The following is a 16,183-nucleotide window of genomic DNA, read 5'->3' as shown; positions in this document are numbered from 1 at the left end:
CGTCTGTTTTTGGGCTAGTGGTGCTCACCTGTTTGTCTGTCCCACCCAACTTCTTTGATATTTTATTCTAGCTCACCCTACCTTGTTGCTTTCAACGTCTTTGCCAAGGATGTCTTTCTGCCATTTTACTTACCCATTAAAGGCACTGTTACCAAGTGAAGTAGTGCAAGGAATTGAGAGTGTATCAGAGAGAATTGGTTAACTGTGTTAATACATGTGCTGCCTGAAATGCCACACACCTATACTAATGAAGAATATGCAGATGTGGGGTATATGTATGGCTTCTGCGATGGTAGTACTCTCTCTGCTGCCGAACTATGCTGGCAGCGCTTTCTAACACATCAGGTTCCTAATTGTAGAGTGCTTACCAGAATTTTGAGCACATTGTGTGAAGCAGGCATTCTTTCAAGTTGTCATTATTCTTCTGAACATTTAATTCAACAACCTGTGCAGGAGGAACAACACATTTTTTGAAATAGTGCAGTATAGTTCTACTTTCTGCACAGATCAGTGTCCCACAAACACATGTATGGTGAATACCACATTTGGAAAACTTGTACCTATTTCACATGCAGCACATCCACAGTGTTCACATTGGTGACAATGCCACACATCTTGTATTTTATTTGATTACAGCTTGATAATACATTTCACAGTCAGTGTGCTCCCTGCCGCCGTTGGATAAGCAGCTGCAGCAGCAAGTCGTATACTCCTAGCTCACTCATTTCTTACATAGTTTAATTCTTAATTTCTTTGAGTGTTTTTGGTACTTGCATTGTTTGATACATAAATTTCGGGCGTATTATAGTATTTGCGAGTTGTAGCATCGCGTTTTAGTACCTGAATAGTGTAAAATCGCGTAGTCTCCTTCCGCTGCCGAGCAGTGTGTCAGCAGTGCGTTAGTAGCAGCATTACTGCATTTACTAGGCAATCTTGTATTTTAATAACCGTTTAAATTTTGTCGATTTGTTTGCGCTCTCTGTAGATTAGTTCGGACGTTCTTTGCAAAACAATTTTTAGCATGGATAGGGACTGCAACTGCTGTGTTCGGATGCAGGCTGAGTTGGCATCCCTTCGCTCCCAGCTTCAGGCAGTGTTGGCTTCGGTCACACAGCTTGAGGCTGTTGCCAATGGGCATCACTGTGGGGGTCCGGATGGGGGTTTGTCGGGGACGGCCAGCTCGTCCCACGCATCCCCCGATCGGACTAAGACTGTGGTTGCCCGGGATACTGCCCACATTGAGGCTGATCCCTCACCTGTGGTAGAGTGGGAGGTAGTCTCAAGGTGTGGCAGGGGGCGAAAGACATTCCGGAGGACTGAACGGAAGGCCTCTCCAGTTTGTCTGACGAACCGGTTTCAGGTTCTGTCTCAGGCTGATACTGATCTTCGGCCTGACATGGCTGCTTGTCCTGTTCCAGAGGTTGCCCCTCAGTCTGCAAGATCCGGGCGGTCGCAGAGGGTGGGCTTACTGGTAGTTGGGAGCTCCAACGTCAGGCGCGTAATGGGGCCCCTTAGAGAAATGGCAGCAAGAGAGGGGAAGAAAACCAATGTGCACTCCGTGTGCATACCGGGGGGAGTCATTCCAGATGTGGAAAGGGTCCTTCCGGATGCCATGAAGGGTACAGGGTGCACCCATCTGCAGGTGGTCGCTCATGTCGGCACCAATGATGTGTGTCGCTATGGATCGGAGGAAATCCTCTCTGGCTTCCGACGGCTATCTGATTTGGTGAAGACTGCCAGTCTCGCTAGCGGGATGAAAGCAGAGCTCACCATCTGCAGCATCGTCGACAGGACTGACTGCGGACCTTTGGTACAGAGCCGAGTGGAGGGTCTGAATCAGAGGCTGAGACGGTTCTGCGACCATGTGGGCTGCAGATTCCTCGACTTGCGCCATAGGGTGGTGGGGTTTCGGGTTCCGCTGGATAGGTCAGGAGTCCACTACACGCAGCAAGCGGCTACACGGGTAGCAGGGGTTGTGTGGCGTGGACTGGGCGGTTTTTTTAGGTTAGATGGCCTCGGGCAAGTACAGAAAGGGCAACAGCCTCAAAGGGTGCGGAGCAAAGTCAGGACATGCGGGGACCAAGCAGCAATCGGTATTGTAATTGTAAACTGTCGAAGCTGCGTTGGTAAAGTACTGGAACTTCAAGCGCTGATAGAAAGCACCGAAGCTGAAATCGTTATAGGTACAGAGAGCTGGCTTAAGTCAGAGATAAATTCTGCCGAAATTTTTACAGAGGTACAGACGGTGTTTAGGAAGGATAGATTGCATGCAACCGGTGGTGGAGTGTTTGTCGCTGTTAGTAGTAGTTTATCCTGTAGTGAAGTAGAAGTGGATAGTTCCTGTGAATTATTATGGGTGGAGGTTACACTCAACAACCGAGCTGGGTTAATAATTGGCTCCTTTTACCGACCTCCCGACTCAGCAGCGTTAGTGGCAGAACAACTGAGAGAAAATTTGGAATACATTTCGCATAAATTTCCTCAGCATGTTATAGTCTTAGGTGGAGATTTCAATTTACCAGATATAGACTGGGACACTCAGATGTTTAGGACGGGTGGTAGGGACAGAGCATCGAGTGACATTATACTGAGTGCACTATCCGAAAATTACCTTGAGCAACTAAACAGAGAACCGACTCGTGGAGATAACATCTTGGACCTACTGATAACAAACAGACCCGAACATTTCGACTCTGTAAGTGCAGAACAGGGAATCAGTGATCATAAGGCCGTTGTAGCATCCCTGAATATGGAAGTTAATAGGAATATAAAAAAAGGGAGGAAGGTTTATTTGTTTAGCAAGAGTAATAGAAGGCAGATTTCAGACCACCTAACAGATCAAAACGAAAATTTCTGTTCCGACACTGACAATGTTGAGTGTTTATGGAAAAAGTTCAAGGCAATTGTAAAATGCGTTTTAGACAGGTACGTGCCGAGTAAAACTGTGAGGGACGGGAAAAACCCACCGTGGTACAACAACAAAGTTAGGAAACTACTGCGAAAGCAAAGAGAGCTTCACTCAAAGTTTAAATGCAGCCAAAACCTCTCAGACAAACAGAAGCTAAGCGATGTCAAAGTTAGCGTAAGGAGGGCTATGCGAGAAGCGTTCAGTGAATTCGAAAGTAAAATTCTATGTACAGACTTGACAGAAAATCCTAGGAAGTTCTGGTCTTACGTTAAATCAGTAAGTGGCTCGAAACAGCATATCCAGACACTCCGGGATGATGATGGCATTGAAACAGAGGATGACACGCGTAAAGCTGAAATACTAAACACCTTTTTCCAAAGCTGTTTCACAGAGGAAGACCGCACTGCAGTTCCTTCTCTAAATCCTCGCACAAACGAAAAAATGGCTGACATCGAAATAAGTGTCCAAGGAATAGAAAAGCAACTGGAATCACTCAACAGAGGAAAGTCCACTGGACCTGACGGGATACCAATTCGATTCTACACAGAGTACGCGAAAGAACTTGCCCCCCTTCTAACAGCCGTGTACCGCAAGTCTCTAGAGGAACGGAGGGTTCCAAATGATTGGAAAAGAGCACAGGTAGTCCCAGTCTTCAAGAAGGGTCGTCGAGCAGATGCGCAAAACTATAGACCTATATCTCTGACGTCGATCTGTTGTAGAATTTTAGAACATGTTTTTTGCTCGAGTATCATGTCGTTTTTGGAAACCCAGAATCTACTATGTAGGAATCAACATGGATTCCGGAAACAGCGATCGTGTGAGACCCAACTCGCGTTATTTGTTCATGAGACCCAGAAAATATTAGATACAGGCTCCCAGGTAGATGCTATTTTTCTTGACTTCCGGAAGGCGTTCGATACAGTTCCGCACTGTCGCCTGATAAACAAAGTAAGAGCCTACGAAATATCAGACCAGCTGTGTGGCTGGATTGAAGATTTTTTAGCAAACAGAACTCAGCATGTTGTTATCAATGGAGAGACGTCTACAGACGTTAAGGTAACCTCTGGCGTGCCACAGGGGAGTGTTATGGGACCATTGCTTTTCACAATATATATAAATGACCTAGTAGATAGTGTCGGAAGTTCCATGCGGCTTTTCGCGGATGATGCTGTAGTATACAGAGAAGTTGCAGCATTGGAAAATTGTAGCGAAATGCAGGAAGATCTGCAGCGGATAGGCACTTGGTGCAGGGAGTGGCAACTGTCCCTTAACATAGACAAATGTAATGTATTGCGAATACATAGAAAGAAGGATCCTTTATTGTATGATTATATGATAGCGGAACAAACACTGGTAGCAGTTACTTCTGTAAAATATCTGGGAGTATGCGTGCGGAACGATTTGAAGTGGAATGATCATATAAAATTAATTGTTGGTAAGGCGGGTACCAGGTTGAGATTCATTGGGAGAGTGCTTAGAAAATGTAGTCCATCAACAAAGGAGGTGGCTTACAAAACACTCGTTCGACCTATACTTGAGTATTGCTCATCAGTGTGGGATCCGTACCAGATCGGGTTGACGGAGGAGATAGAGAAGATCCAAAGAAGAGCGGCGCGTTTCGTCACAGGGTTATTTGGTAACCGTGATAGCGTTACGGAGATGTTTAATAAACTCAAGTGGCAGACTCTGCAAGAGAGGCGCTCTGCATCGCGGTGTAGCTTGCTGTCCAGGTTTCGAGAGGGTGCGTTTCTGGATGAGGTATCGAGTATATTGCTTCCCCCTACTTATACCTCCCGAGGAGATCACGAATGTAAAATTAGAGAGATTAGAGCGCGCACGGAGGCTTTCAGACAGTCGTTCTTCCCGCGAACCATACGCGACTGGAACAGGAAAGGGAGGTAATGACAGTGGCACATAAAGTGCCCTCCGCCACACACCGTTGGGTGGCTTGCGGAGTATGAATGTAGATGTAGATGAGCATGCTGCAGAACTGTTGAAGTGCCCAAACAAATCTCTATTTGCTATGCAAATGTTGTCATAAGTAGGTGATATAAAAATAAAAAAAGCTAGTTTACTATGCTTCCTTTCATTCCATAATGTCATATGGGATTATTTTCTGGGGTAACTAATCAAACCAAGCAAAAGTTTTTCGAGACCAAAACTGTGCAGTACAAATTATTTTTGGTGTGAACTCAAGAACATCCTGTAGAGGGTCATTGCTTCCCAGTGCATTTATTCCTTGATGAAATTTCTCACTAAAATATATATCTTTCTTTCAAACCAACAGCTCAGTTCACGGAGTCACTACTAGAAACAAGAGTAACTTTCACAAAGATTTGAAGTCACTTTGGTTCAGAAGGGTGTCCACTATTCAGCAACACACATTTTCAGTAACATCCCAGCAACCATTTAAAGCTTAACTAATAACAAAAGTCAGTTTGAGAAGAGTCTAAAGGATTTATTGATGCCCAGCTGCTTCTACTTCATTGATGAATTACTTAGAAGAACCGATTGGTGTGTGTGTGTGTGTGTGTGTGTGTGTGTGTGTGTGTGTGTGTGTGTGTGTTATTAGAAATATCACATAATTGGAATATTGTGTACAAATTTTGTGCAGCAATGCAACCGTTGTAAATAAGTGCTGTAAAATGTTTTTATTGTAATTTTTTTTATTTGATGGTGAGTAGCTACAATAGCCTATGAATTATCATATGCACCTAAATGTATCAATACGAGAGAAGGAAAGTTGCTACTCACCATATAGTTGAGATGCTGAGCTGCAATAGGCACAATAAAAAGATTCACACAATCATAGCTTTCGGCCATTAAGGCCTTTGCCAGCAGTACACACACACACACACACACACACACACACACACACACACACACACACACACACACAACTTGCACACACATCTGCAGTCTCAGAGAGCTGAAACTACACTACGAGCATGATGGGAGTGGCGACTGGGTGAGGGTAAGGAAGAGGCTGGGGCTGGGAGGGGGAGGGATAGTATGGTGGGAGTGGCGGACAGTGAAGTGTTGCTGTTTTGACAGAGGGTGGGAGAGAAGGGGCGGACGGGGTAAGTAGCGGAAAGGAGAGAAATAAAAATAAAAATAGAAGAAATTAAAAGACTGAGTGTGGCGGTGAAATGACAGCTGTGTAGTGCTGGAATGGGATCAGGGAGGGGGTTGGATGGGTGAGGACAGTGACTAGCGAAGGTTGAGGCCAGGAGGGTTACGGGAACGTAGGATGTATTGCAAGGAAAATTCCCACCTGCGCAATTTAGAAAAGCTGGTGTTGGCGGGCAGGACCCGTATGGTACAGGCTGTGAAGCATGGCAGCATGTTCAGCAACAGGGTGGTCCACTTGTTTCTTGGCCACAGTTTGTCGGTGGCCATTCATGCGGACAGACAGCTTGTTGGTTGCATGCCTACATAGAATGCAGCACAGTGGTTGCAGCTTGGCTTGTAGATCACATGACTGGTTTCACAGGTAGCCCTGCCTTTGATGTGATATGTAATGTTAGTGACCGGACTGGAGTAGATGGTGGTAGGAGGATGTATGGGACAGGTCTTGCATCTAGGTCAATTACAGGGGTATGAGGCATGAGGTGAGGGATTGGTAGCAGGGGTTGTGTAAGGATGGGCGAGTATATTGTGTAGGTTCGGTGGATGGCGGAAAACCACGGTAGGAAGGGTGGGAAGGATAGTGGGGAGGACATTTCTCATTTCAGGGCACGATGAGTCGTAATAAAACCCTGGCAGAGAATGTAATTCAGTTGCTCCAGTCCCGGATGGTACTGAGTTATGAGGGGAATGCTCCTCTGTGGTCGGACTGTGGGACTTTGGGAGGTGGTGGGATACTGGAAAGATACGGCACGGGAGATTTGTTTTTGTACAGGTATGGGAGGATAATTATGGTCAGTGAAGGCTTCAGTGAGACCCTCGGTATATTTAGAGAGGGACTGCTCTTCACTGCAGATGCGACGACCACGGGTGGCTAGGCTGTACGGAAGGGACTTCTTGGTATGAGACGGGTGGCAGCTGTCGAAGTGGAGGTATTGTTGGTGGTTAGTAGGTTTGATGTGGACAGAGGTACAGATACAGCCATCTCTAAGGCAGAGGTCAACATCTAGGAAGGTGGCTTGTTGGGTTGAGTAAGACCAGGTGAATCAAATGGGGGAGAAGTTGTTGAGGTTCTGGAGGAATGTGAAAAAGGTGTCCTCACCTTCAATCCAGATAGCAAAGTTGTCATTAATGAATCTGAACCAGGTGAGGGGTTTAGGATTCTGGGTTTTTAGGAAGGATTCCTCTAGATGGCCCATGAATAGGTTAGCATAGGATGGTGCCCTTAGGCGTACCGCGGATTTGTTTGTAGGTAATGCCTTCAAAGAAGAAGTAATTGTGGGTCAGGATATAGTTGGTCATGGAGACTAGGAAGTAGGTTGCTGGTTTGGAATCCATAGGGCGTCTGGAAAGGTAGTGTTTGATAGCTGTAAGGCCATGGGCATTTGGAATGTTAGTGTACAGGGAGGTGGCATCAATAGTGACGTGCAGGGCACTGTGGGGTAAAGGGAGAGGAACTTTAGAGAGTTGGTCGAGGAAATGGTTGGTATCTTTTATATAGGAGAATAGGTTCCGGGTAATAGGTTGAAGGTGTAGATCTACAAGAGCAGAGATTCTCTCAGTGGGCTCACAGTAACCGGTCACAATGGGGCGTCCTGCGTGGTTGGGTTTATGGACTTCAGGAAGCATGTAGAAGGTGGGAGTGCGGGGAGTGGTAGGGGTAAGTAGAGAGATGGACTCTGGGGACAGGTTCTGGGATGGGTGTAAGGATTTGAGTAGTGACTGGAGATCCGCCACCTCCCTGTACACTAACATTCCTAATGCCCATGGCCTTACAGCTATTGAACACTACCTTTCCAGACACCCTATGGATTCCAGACCAGCAACCTCCTTCCTAGTCTCCATGACCAACTATATCCTGACCCAGAATTACTTCTCCTTTGAAGGCATTACCTACAAACAAATCCGCGGTACGCCTAAGGGCACCATCCTATGCTAACCTATTCATGGGCCATCTAGAGGAATCCTTCCTAAAAACCCAGAATCCTAAACCCCTCACCTGGTTCAGATTCATTGATGACATCTTTGCTATCTGGATTGAAGGTGAGGACACCTTTTTCACATTCCTCCAGAACCTCAACAACTTCTCCTCCATTTGATTCACCTGGTCTTACTCAACCCAACAAGCCACCTTCTTAGATGTTGACCTCCTGCCTCAGAGATGGCTACATCAATACCTCCGTCCATATCAAACCTACTAACCACCAACAATACCTCCACTTCGACAGCTACCACCTGTTCCATACCAAGAAGTCCCTTCCATACAGCCTAGCCACCCGTTGTCGTCGCATCTGCAGTGAAGAGCAGTCCCTTTCTAAATATACCGAGGGTCTCACTGAAGCCTTCACTGACCATAATTATCCTCCCATACTTGTACAAAAACAAATCTCCCGTGCCTTATCTTTCCAGTGCCCTACCACCTCCCAAAGTCCCACAGTCCGGCCACAGAGGAGCATTCCCCTTGTAACTTAGTACCATCTGGGACTGGAGCAACTGAATTACATTCTCCGCCAGGGTTTCGATTACGACTCGTCGTGCCCTGAAATGAGAAATGTCCTACCCACTGTCCTTTCCACCCCTCCTACCATGGTATTCCGCAGTCCACTGAACCTACACAATATACTCGTCCATCCTTACACAACCCCTGCTCCCAATCCCTTACCTCATGGCTCATACCCCTGTAATAGACCTAGATGCAAGACCTGTCCCATACTTCCTCCTACCACCACCTACTCCAGTCCAGTCACTAAAATTACATATCACATCAAAGGCAGGGCTACCTGTGAAACCAGTCATGTGATCTACAAGCCAAGCTGAAACCACTGTGCTGCATTCTATGTAGGCACGCAAGCAACAAGCTGTCTGTCCGCATGAATGGCCACCGACAAGCTGTGGCCAAGAAACAAGTGGACCACCCTGTTGCTGAACATGCTGCCAAACATGATACCCCTCATCTCAATGACTGCTTCACAGCCTGTGCCATATGGATCCTTCCCACCAACACCAGCTTTTCTGAATTGCGCAGGTGGGAACTTTCCCTGCAATACATCCTACGTTCCCGTAACCGCCTCAACCTTCGCTAGTCATTGTCCTCACCCATCCAACCCCCTCCCTGTTCCCATTCCAGCACAACACAGCCGTCATTTCACCGCCACACCCAGTCTTTTAATTTCTTCTATTTTTATTTTTATTTCTCTCCTTTCCGCTATTTACCACCTTCTCTCCCACCCTCTGTCTAAACTGCAACACTTCACTGTCCGCCACTCCCACCATACTATCCCTCCCCGCCACTCCCACCATACTATCCCTCCCCGCCCCAGCCTCCTCCGTACCCCCACCCAGTCGCCACTCCCATCATGCACTGGTGCTGCTGCTCGCAGTGTAGTTTCAGCTCTCTGAGACTGCAGATGTGTGTGCAAGTTGCATGTGCACTCCCCTGTGTGTGTGTGTGTGTGTGTGTGTGTGTGTGTGTGTGTGTGTACTGCTGACGAAGGCCTTAGTGGCCTAAAGCTATGATTGTGTGAATCTTTTTTTATTGTGCTTATCACGGCTCAGCATCTCCGCTAAGTGGTGAGTAGCAACTTTCCTTCTCTCGTATTGTTACATTCCATCCTGGATTTTCCATTGTTTGATTTGCAGCTAAGTGTATTGAATATTTAATATTTGATGACATGTTTTTCATCCTTTGAAATGTAAATGTGCTTAAGATTTCTGACCGATTCTACATCCATAAGGGTGATTTCATTTGGAATCTGTGGCAGGTACATTATCATATCTGTTCTGTATTCTTGTTTTGTAACATGTTCGACATCCCAGATATTTCCCGTACTATATATCAATTGGAACAAAAAGTACATCTAATTTAATCTACTGGTTAAATGACATAACTTTTTGGTTCCGTTAATACTATTCACTGATGATACCATGTTTACATGGAATGGAATCAACTATACACTTATTCATCATTGATGGTCGCAGGAAAATCCACATGCTACGGTGAAAACCAATTTCCAAGTTCATTTTTGGATCGGTGTTTGGTGTGGCATGGTTGGTAACATGTTTATACATCCACTCATTTTAGAAGAGTTAATGGCAGTACACAATTAACTGCATATTTTGGAAAATTTGTTTGTTGAACCCATTGAGAAGGTACCTTCGGCGAAGTGGACTGCAATGTACTTCCAGCATCACTGAGCAACTATACATTTTACCAGACATATGAAGAAACACCTCAATTGCACTTACCTTAATTGCTGGCCTGCTTGTGGTAGTAAACTCAACTGACCACCAAGACTGACCAGTAGAGTTTTGTTTATGGGGTTGAATGAAGTACGAGGTGTATGAATGAAAGCTGAATATGCGAGATGAACTGCTTGGTCACGTCATGGACGCTGCTGCCCTCATTAGGGAACATGCAGAGGCACTCAAACAAGCAACACATTTTCCCACGAGAGTGCGCAAATGCATTGAAGTTGATGGTGGGTTATTCGAAGATTTGTTGTGGACTATTTTCCAATTGAATCTTTGTATAATGCATATTGTAATATGTATTTACCAATTGTTGTACATGTGTATACCTGAAAATGTATTAAATAATATAGATAATAAATAACACTGTATATTAAATGTGGTACGTCTTATAAACCACTTGGAATACAGCATATGTTCATGTGAAGTTTTTTGCTTCAAACGATCGTTACTGTAATATCCCTGAATACTGACCATCCCTCCTGCATTCAGCAGGAAAAGTTTTTATTCAAAAAATTCTTTCATAGTAGGTACACTGTGTGCTTCTCATGGTGATAGTGTAACCGGTTTTCTTAGTCTGAGAGTGTCACACAGGGAGATTTGGCAAACTTAAAGGGAAATTGCTGAAAAAAAAGTAGAAATCCGTGTCTAAAATGCTGTTGGATAGATACAGAGAACCAGTATTTACCACAAACTAAAAAATTATTTTGTTGTATGTATTTTGTATTTTTCATGAAGAGAATAGGGGAGAACAGAGGAGGGTCCTCTAAATGTATGAGTCGTGGAAAATTATTTAAAGATGAAGGTAGAAATTTTTGTTTTATTTTTGCAGGTTACATGGCATGGTCGGGGAGATTATTTTGCCACAGTTATGCCTGAAGGATTGAATAGGTCTGTACTGATACATCAGCTTTCAAAATGGCGATCACAAGTTCCATTCAGCAAATCGAAAGGCTTGGTTCAGTGTGTGTTATTTCACCCAATTCGTCCAATATTCTTTGTTGCGGTGAGTATCACAAAGTTTATTTGTCGTCAAGTGCTTTTTATGTTGCTTGTCGAAATTCAGTACAGTACAGTATTATCATTATTGACACATGAACTTTCCCACATTTCCGAGAAAAAATTGTTGCACTGATTCACCTCTGTATAAGGTGGATTGTAATGTTACATTTGTAAGTGAAAGTATGAGGGGTGTTCAGTAAGTGATGCAACTCCTCTTTTTTTTCCCGACCAGTTTCTATTGAAAAAATTGTGGAATTTGTTGTAGAACATTGTGGAATATTCCTGCGTCAGCTCGTACAGTTTCATGAAGTTCAGATAGCTGTTCGTACTATACACAGCCGTCTAAATGGTGTCTGTTATGGAGGTGCTTTCCAAGCAAGGAGCTGTCATTGAGTTCCTTTTCTTAGAAAACCAGAGCATTGCGGTTATTCATAGGCAGTTGCAAAATGTATACAGAGACCTGGCAGTGAACAAAAGCATGGTGAGTCGTTGGGTGAGGCATCTTTAATCATCGCAACAAGATCGTGAAAACCTGTCCAATCCCCTGCATGCTGGCCGGTCACACACAGCTGCGACTCCTGCAGTGTTGGAATGCACGGACACTCATTCGAGGTGATTGATGGATCACAAACATCTCGCATCTCACCTGGACGTTTCTGTTGGTTGCTGAGACCCTCGTCCACCATTTGAGATACTCAAAGGTGTGTGCCCACTGGTTTCTTTGCTGCCTAACAAAAGACCATAAAGAGGAATGAAGGACCATCTGTGTGGAATTGGTTGTGCGTTACAAGGCTGATAGTGAAAATTTTTCATCAAACATCGTCACAGGCGATGAAACATTGGTTCACTTCAAACTGGGTATGAAAATGCAATCCATGGAGTGGCACTACACTCCCTCTTGTCCAAAGAAAAAGTTAATAACTGCACCCTCAACCAGTAAAGTCTTGGTGATGGTCTTCTGGGACTCTGAAAGGGTTATTTTGTTTTGTCTTACTTCCTGGTGCAACAGTCAGCTTGGAAGTCTATAGTTATACCCTCAGGAAATCAAGAAAACAACTTCAGTGTGTTTGTTGCCACAAAAATGCAAACAAAATTCTCTTTCTCCATGACAATGCAAAGCTTCACACAGGTCTGTGCACCCAAGAGCTCACAGAATTTCATTGGACTGTTCGTCCTTGTCCACCCTACAGACTGGTTACTGAACCTTTTAGCTTTCTGCTGTTTGGTCCAATGAAGGATGCACTCCATGGGAAGCAAAATGTGGATGATGGGGAGATTATTGATGCAGCAAGTGGTTGGCTCTGACATTGACTAGTAGAGTGGTAACATGGTCATACAGGCTCTCCCAGAAAGGTGGCATAAAGCCATTGCATTTAACAGAGATTATGTTGAAAAATAGTGTTTTGTGGCCAGAGGAGTGGGGAATAACATGGTGAATTGGAATACTGAATAAAATCAACCTGCTTTCAGAAAAAAGTGTTGCATGACTTACTGAATGGCACTCATAGTTAGTGGTAGCTCTGAAGTGAAAACAAAGATAACAGTGAGTATGCCTTTCCACATCAGATTCAGAGATAATGCTATATGACCACCAGTAACAATATAAGGAACAAGCAGGCACAGTCATAACTACTACATTGTAATTATTAGCTTAATCTTGGTTACAAGTATTTGGGATTTATTGTTTTTCTGATGTGTCAATAGCAACTTAAGTAACAAAAATGTTGTTTATAAACAAAAAACATGAATACACATTGAGAATTATTTCTGTGTTCATCTTTGTATTAATTTCTCACTGCTTATTTTTGAAGTAATGTATGTTTCCTTACTTTCATCTTATTTAATTGGCTTTCAGTGTTATATTGAAAATGAAAATAGACACATAAATTACAACATATTTATTGATATCACAGATCACATTTATTTACATTATTAAAAAATTATTTATATTAAACCCGTTAAGTATAGTCACTTAACTGGAGCCTAAATTTGAACATGAAAGAAAAGCTCCTTTCAGCACAATACTAGATATTTGACAATGTCCACAGATCTGCTGGTATGAAAAGTTCCTTTTCAGCTAAATTATGAAGCGATTTGTATCCTCTCAGAAGATTGTACACTACCAAGATATGCCATTTAGTATACATAAGGCCTCATTTCACGTCAGCATTAATGGAGTTCATTGTCATCCCATGGTTGAAATAAGAAACTAAAGCTTACATGGATCTATGGCCATAACAGTTGTTAGCCTAATTTGAAGGTGCCTCGCAGATTGTTTCAATGTTTCCCTCATCATTAAAGTATTTGTCCCTGTACATTTCTCAAAATGTGCTGTGTACCAACTGTTATATAAACACTGCTTGGCCTTTTACATTGGCATGACTACCACCAATTTATCAGTTAGGATGGCTCTCAAGGGCTCAACATTTGTTTCCTGGGTACAAGCATGGTGATCCTAGGGTTCCTGGACTGGGAACTGGTAAGTGCTGCCAGTCCTGTCACTGTAAGCTCTGGGCATGCTTCAGCAACCACCATGCGACGTGGCAGTGGAACTTTGTGTCAGAGGGAATGGGGATCTTGGCTAAGTGCCTGGACTGGAGGAGGGTAAAAACCTCTTTAAAAAAACTTTCAATCTCAAGGTGTGCTGCACACTGATGAGATGTGTGGCTGTTGAGGTGGTGCAGTCATTATTGGGCAACCTCTAGGGAACCTGCCACACCTCAGTTGTATAAGGCTTACCTAGGTACACGAGGCTCTGTCTAGGTGGTCTTTCAGTTCCCTACCTGCTCATGGAACTGTTGCGACGGATCCTTCAAAATTTTTCCTTCTTCCTCACAGCAGAAAGGGTGTGCCACTGGAAGTTACCAGCATTCAATCTAACTTTAGGGTTTGTGTAACCAGTCCTCCCAACTTTGAACCTTTTCAGAATTCTAGTTTGTATACTAACAGAAAACATGCTGCTAGTCACAATTTATTTTTGGTGGTTAAAAGGAAAGAGGAAAGGTTTGACAAAGTCTCACCTTTTTACGTTCAAAAGGGTTTAGAGGAGATTGGGGGTACATTAAAATTTGTTAAGCATTTGCGAAATGGGACACCAGTGGTGGAAACTGTAGGTTCCCAACAAGTGACAAAACTTGCAGACAACCTACAACCTTGGGGAATATCCCATTGAGACATTAAACTACAGTAAAGATGTTACAACATGCAGGATGTTGTGGATATTCCCCAAACAAGACCTAAAAGTTGAGTGGGCCCAAGAAGGCATTACGTGCAGAATATAATGAAAAGGATGGAAGGCAATCTGATTAAATCAGACCCATTTATCCTCTATTTTAATAGCACAAAACTCCCAGAACATTTTAAGGCGGGTTTTCTTTGCTTAACTGTCTGGTCCTATGTCCACAATGCAACACGCTGTTTTCATTGTCAGTGCTGGGCACACCACTATTAGATGTAAGGAAGAAGCCATTTGTGGCAAATGTGGTAAGACTGTGTACAAAGGAGTTGGATGTTAATCTTGTCCAAAGTGTGTGAATTGCTCTGGGGCTCACCCTGTGTGGAGTAGGAACTGCTGTGTTTTCTTTGAAGAGTGGAAGATACAGGAGATCAAAACTATAGATCACTTATGATGAGGTCAAAAAGATTTATAAGGCCATGCAGCCTCCCCTCCCCCCCACGTATTTTACCTCCTTTGCTTTGGTTGTTCCGAAAACCAAAGCTGCTACGCCAAAGGTGGTTGCTAGTGTCAGCTGTAGTACCTTTATTTGTCAGTGCACTTGCACCGCTGCCGTTGCTTCAGAGCCTACACTTCCTCCCACATCATGAGACAAGGCCGTGGAGGCCGACTTTGTCAGGTCTACCATGCACTGCTGCCACTACTAGTGTCGCGGTTGTGGCCCCGGAGCCTACCCAGGGCAAAAAATCAAAGGTCAAGCTTTCACCACTGATGGAGTCAAGAAGTAAACAGTATAACAGTGTTGATCTCACCCTCTCTGTCTCTCATGATTCTTCTGTAGAACTAATGGATCTTGATGTCGGACTGGGCCAGTCTTTTTGCCCCAAGACTGAGCCTCCAACCATTATGGGCTTTTCTTCCTGGTGGTAAGACAGGATGAAAGTGCAACCCCTGTGATGGATGGCTCCCATATTACAGTGTAACAGTTCAGGTCTCATGTGGAGGAACTGAAACCCTTGGCACAGACACAACCCCTGTGCACATGGTAATAGGAGACACATTTTGAAGCCACTGACACCACTGTCCTACGGATCTATACCCTCTGCCAAAAGGATAACCTGACTGGGGAAAGAGCCAAGGAAGGGGTTGCTGTGTTTATCAGTAACACACACCAGTTCTGTACACTCTCCTTGGTTTCTGACCTACAAACAGTAGCCATTGCAGTTCATGTGGGTCAGAAGATATGTGTCTGCTCCCTGCGCTTACCTTCTCAGGATACATTAGACCCTGAGGCTCTCGCAGGCATTATTGCACAACTCTCCTGCCTATTTCTCTTATTGGGTGATTTCAGTGCCCATAATGTATTATGGTGCCCGAACTGTTCTTGCCCCGAGGATTGAGCTTGGAGAACATCATGATGTCTCAGGAGTTGTGCATCCTCAACACAGACAGCCCCACTCATTTCCAACTGCTACTGGGTCATAGTCAACCATTGAAATCTCTTTCTGCTCTCCAGCCCATGCCGACTAAGCACAGTGGGCAGCAACTGATGACATTCATTCCAGTGACGGTTTCTCACTGTGGATCCACTTACTGCATGGAAGATTGGATGAACAGAAACCACCAAAATGGGTGGTCAGCAGGATAAAGTACATGTTGTTCAGCCAGCTGGCTGTGTGTGAACACCGCAACAGCATCCAGGAAAGGGTGGACCACATAACACG

General features: G+C 44.3%; 1 protein-coding gene across 1 annotated transcript in view; it reads left to right on the top strand.

The window, feature by feature from the left end:
• LOC126263652 (ribosome biogenesis protein BOP1 homolog) overlaps window positions 1-16,183 on the top strand; it is an 80,987-nt gene that overhangs the window by 34,690 nt on the left and 30,114 nt on the right. Inside the window, exon 10 of the mRNA XM_049960754.1 lies at window positions 11,115-11,288. Coding sequence (XP_049816711.1) covers window positions 11,115-11,288 — 174 coding nt within the window. The remainder of the gene's footprint in view (window positions 1-11,114; window positions 11,289-16,183) is intronic.

Source organism: Schistocerca nitens, chromosome 6 (genome assembly GCF_023898315.1).
Source record: "Schistocerca nitens isolate TAMUIC-IGC-003100 chromosome 6, iqSchNite1.1, whole genome shotgun sequence".
NCBI lineage: Eukaryota > Metazoa > Arthropoda > Insecta > Orthoptera > Acrididae > Schistocerca > Schistocerca nitens.
Note: the sequence above shows the minus strand (reverse complement) of the source record. Positions and strands in the feature narration are given on the sequence as shown.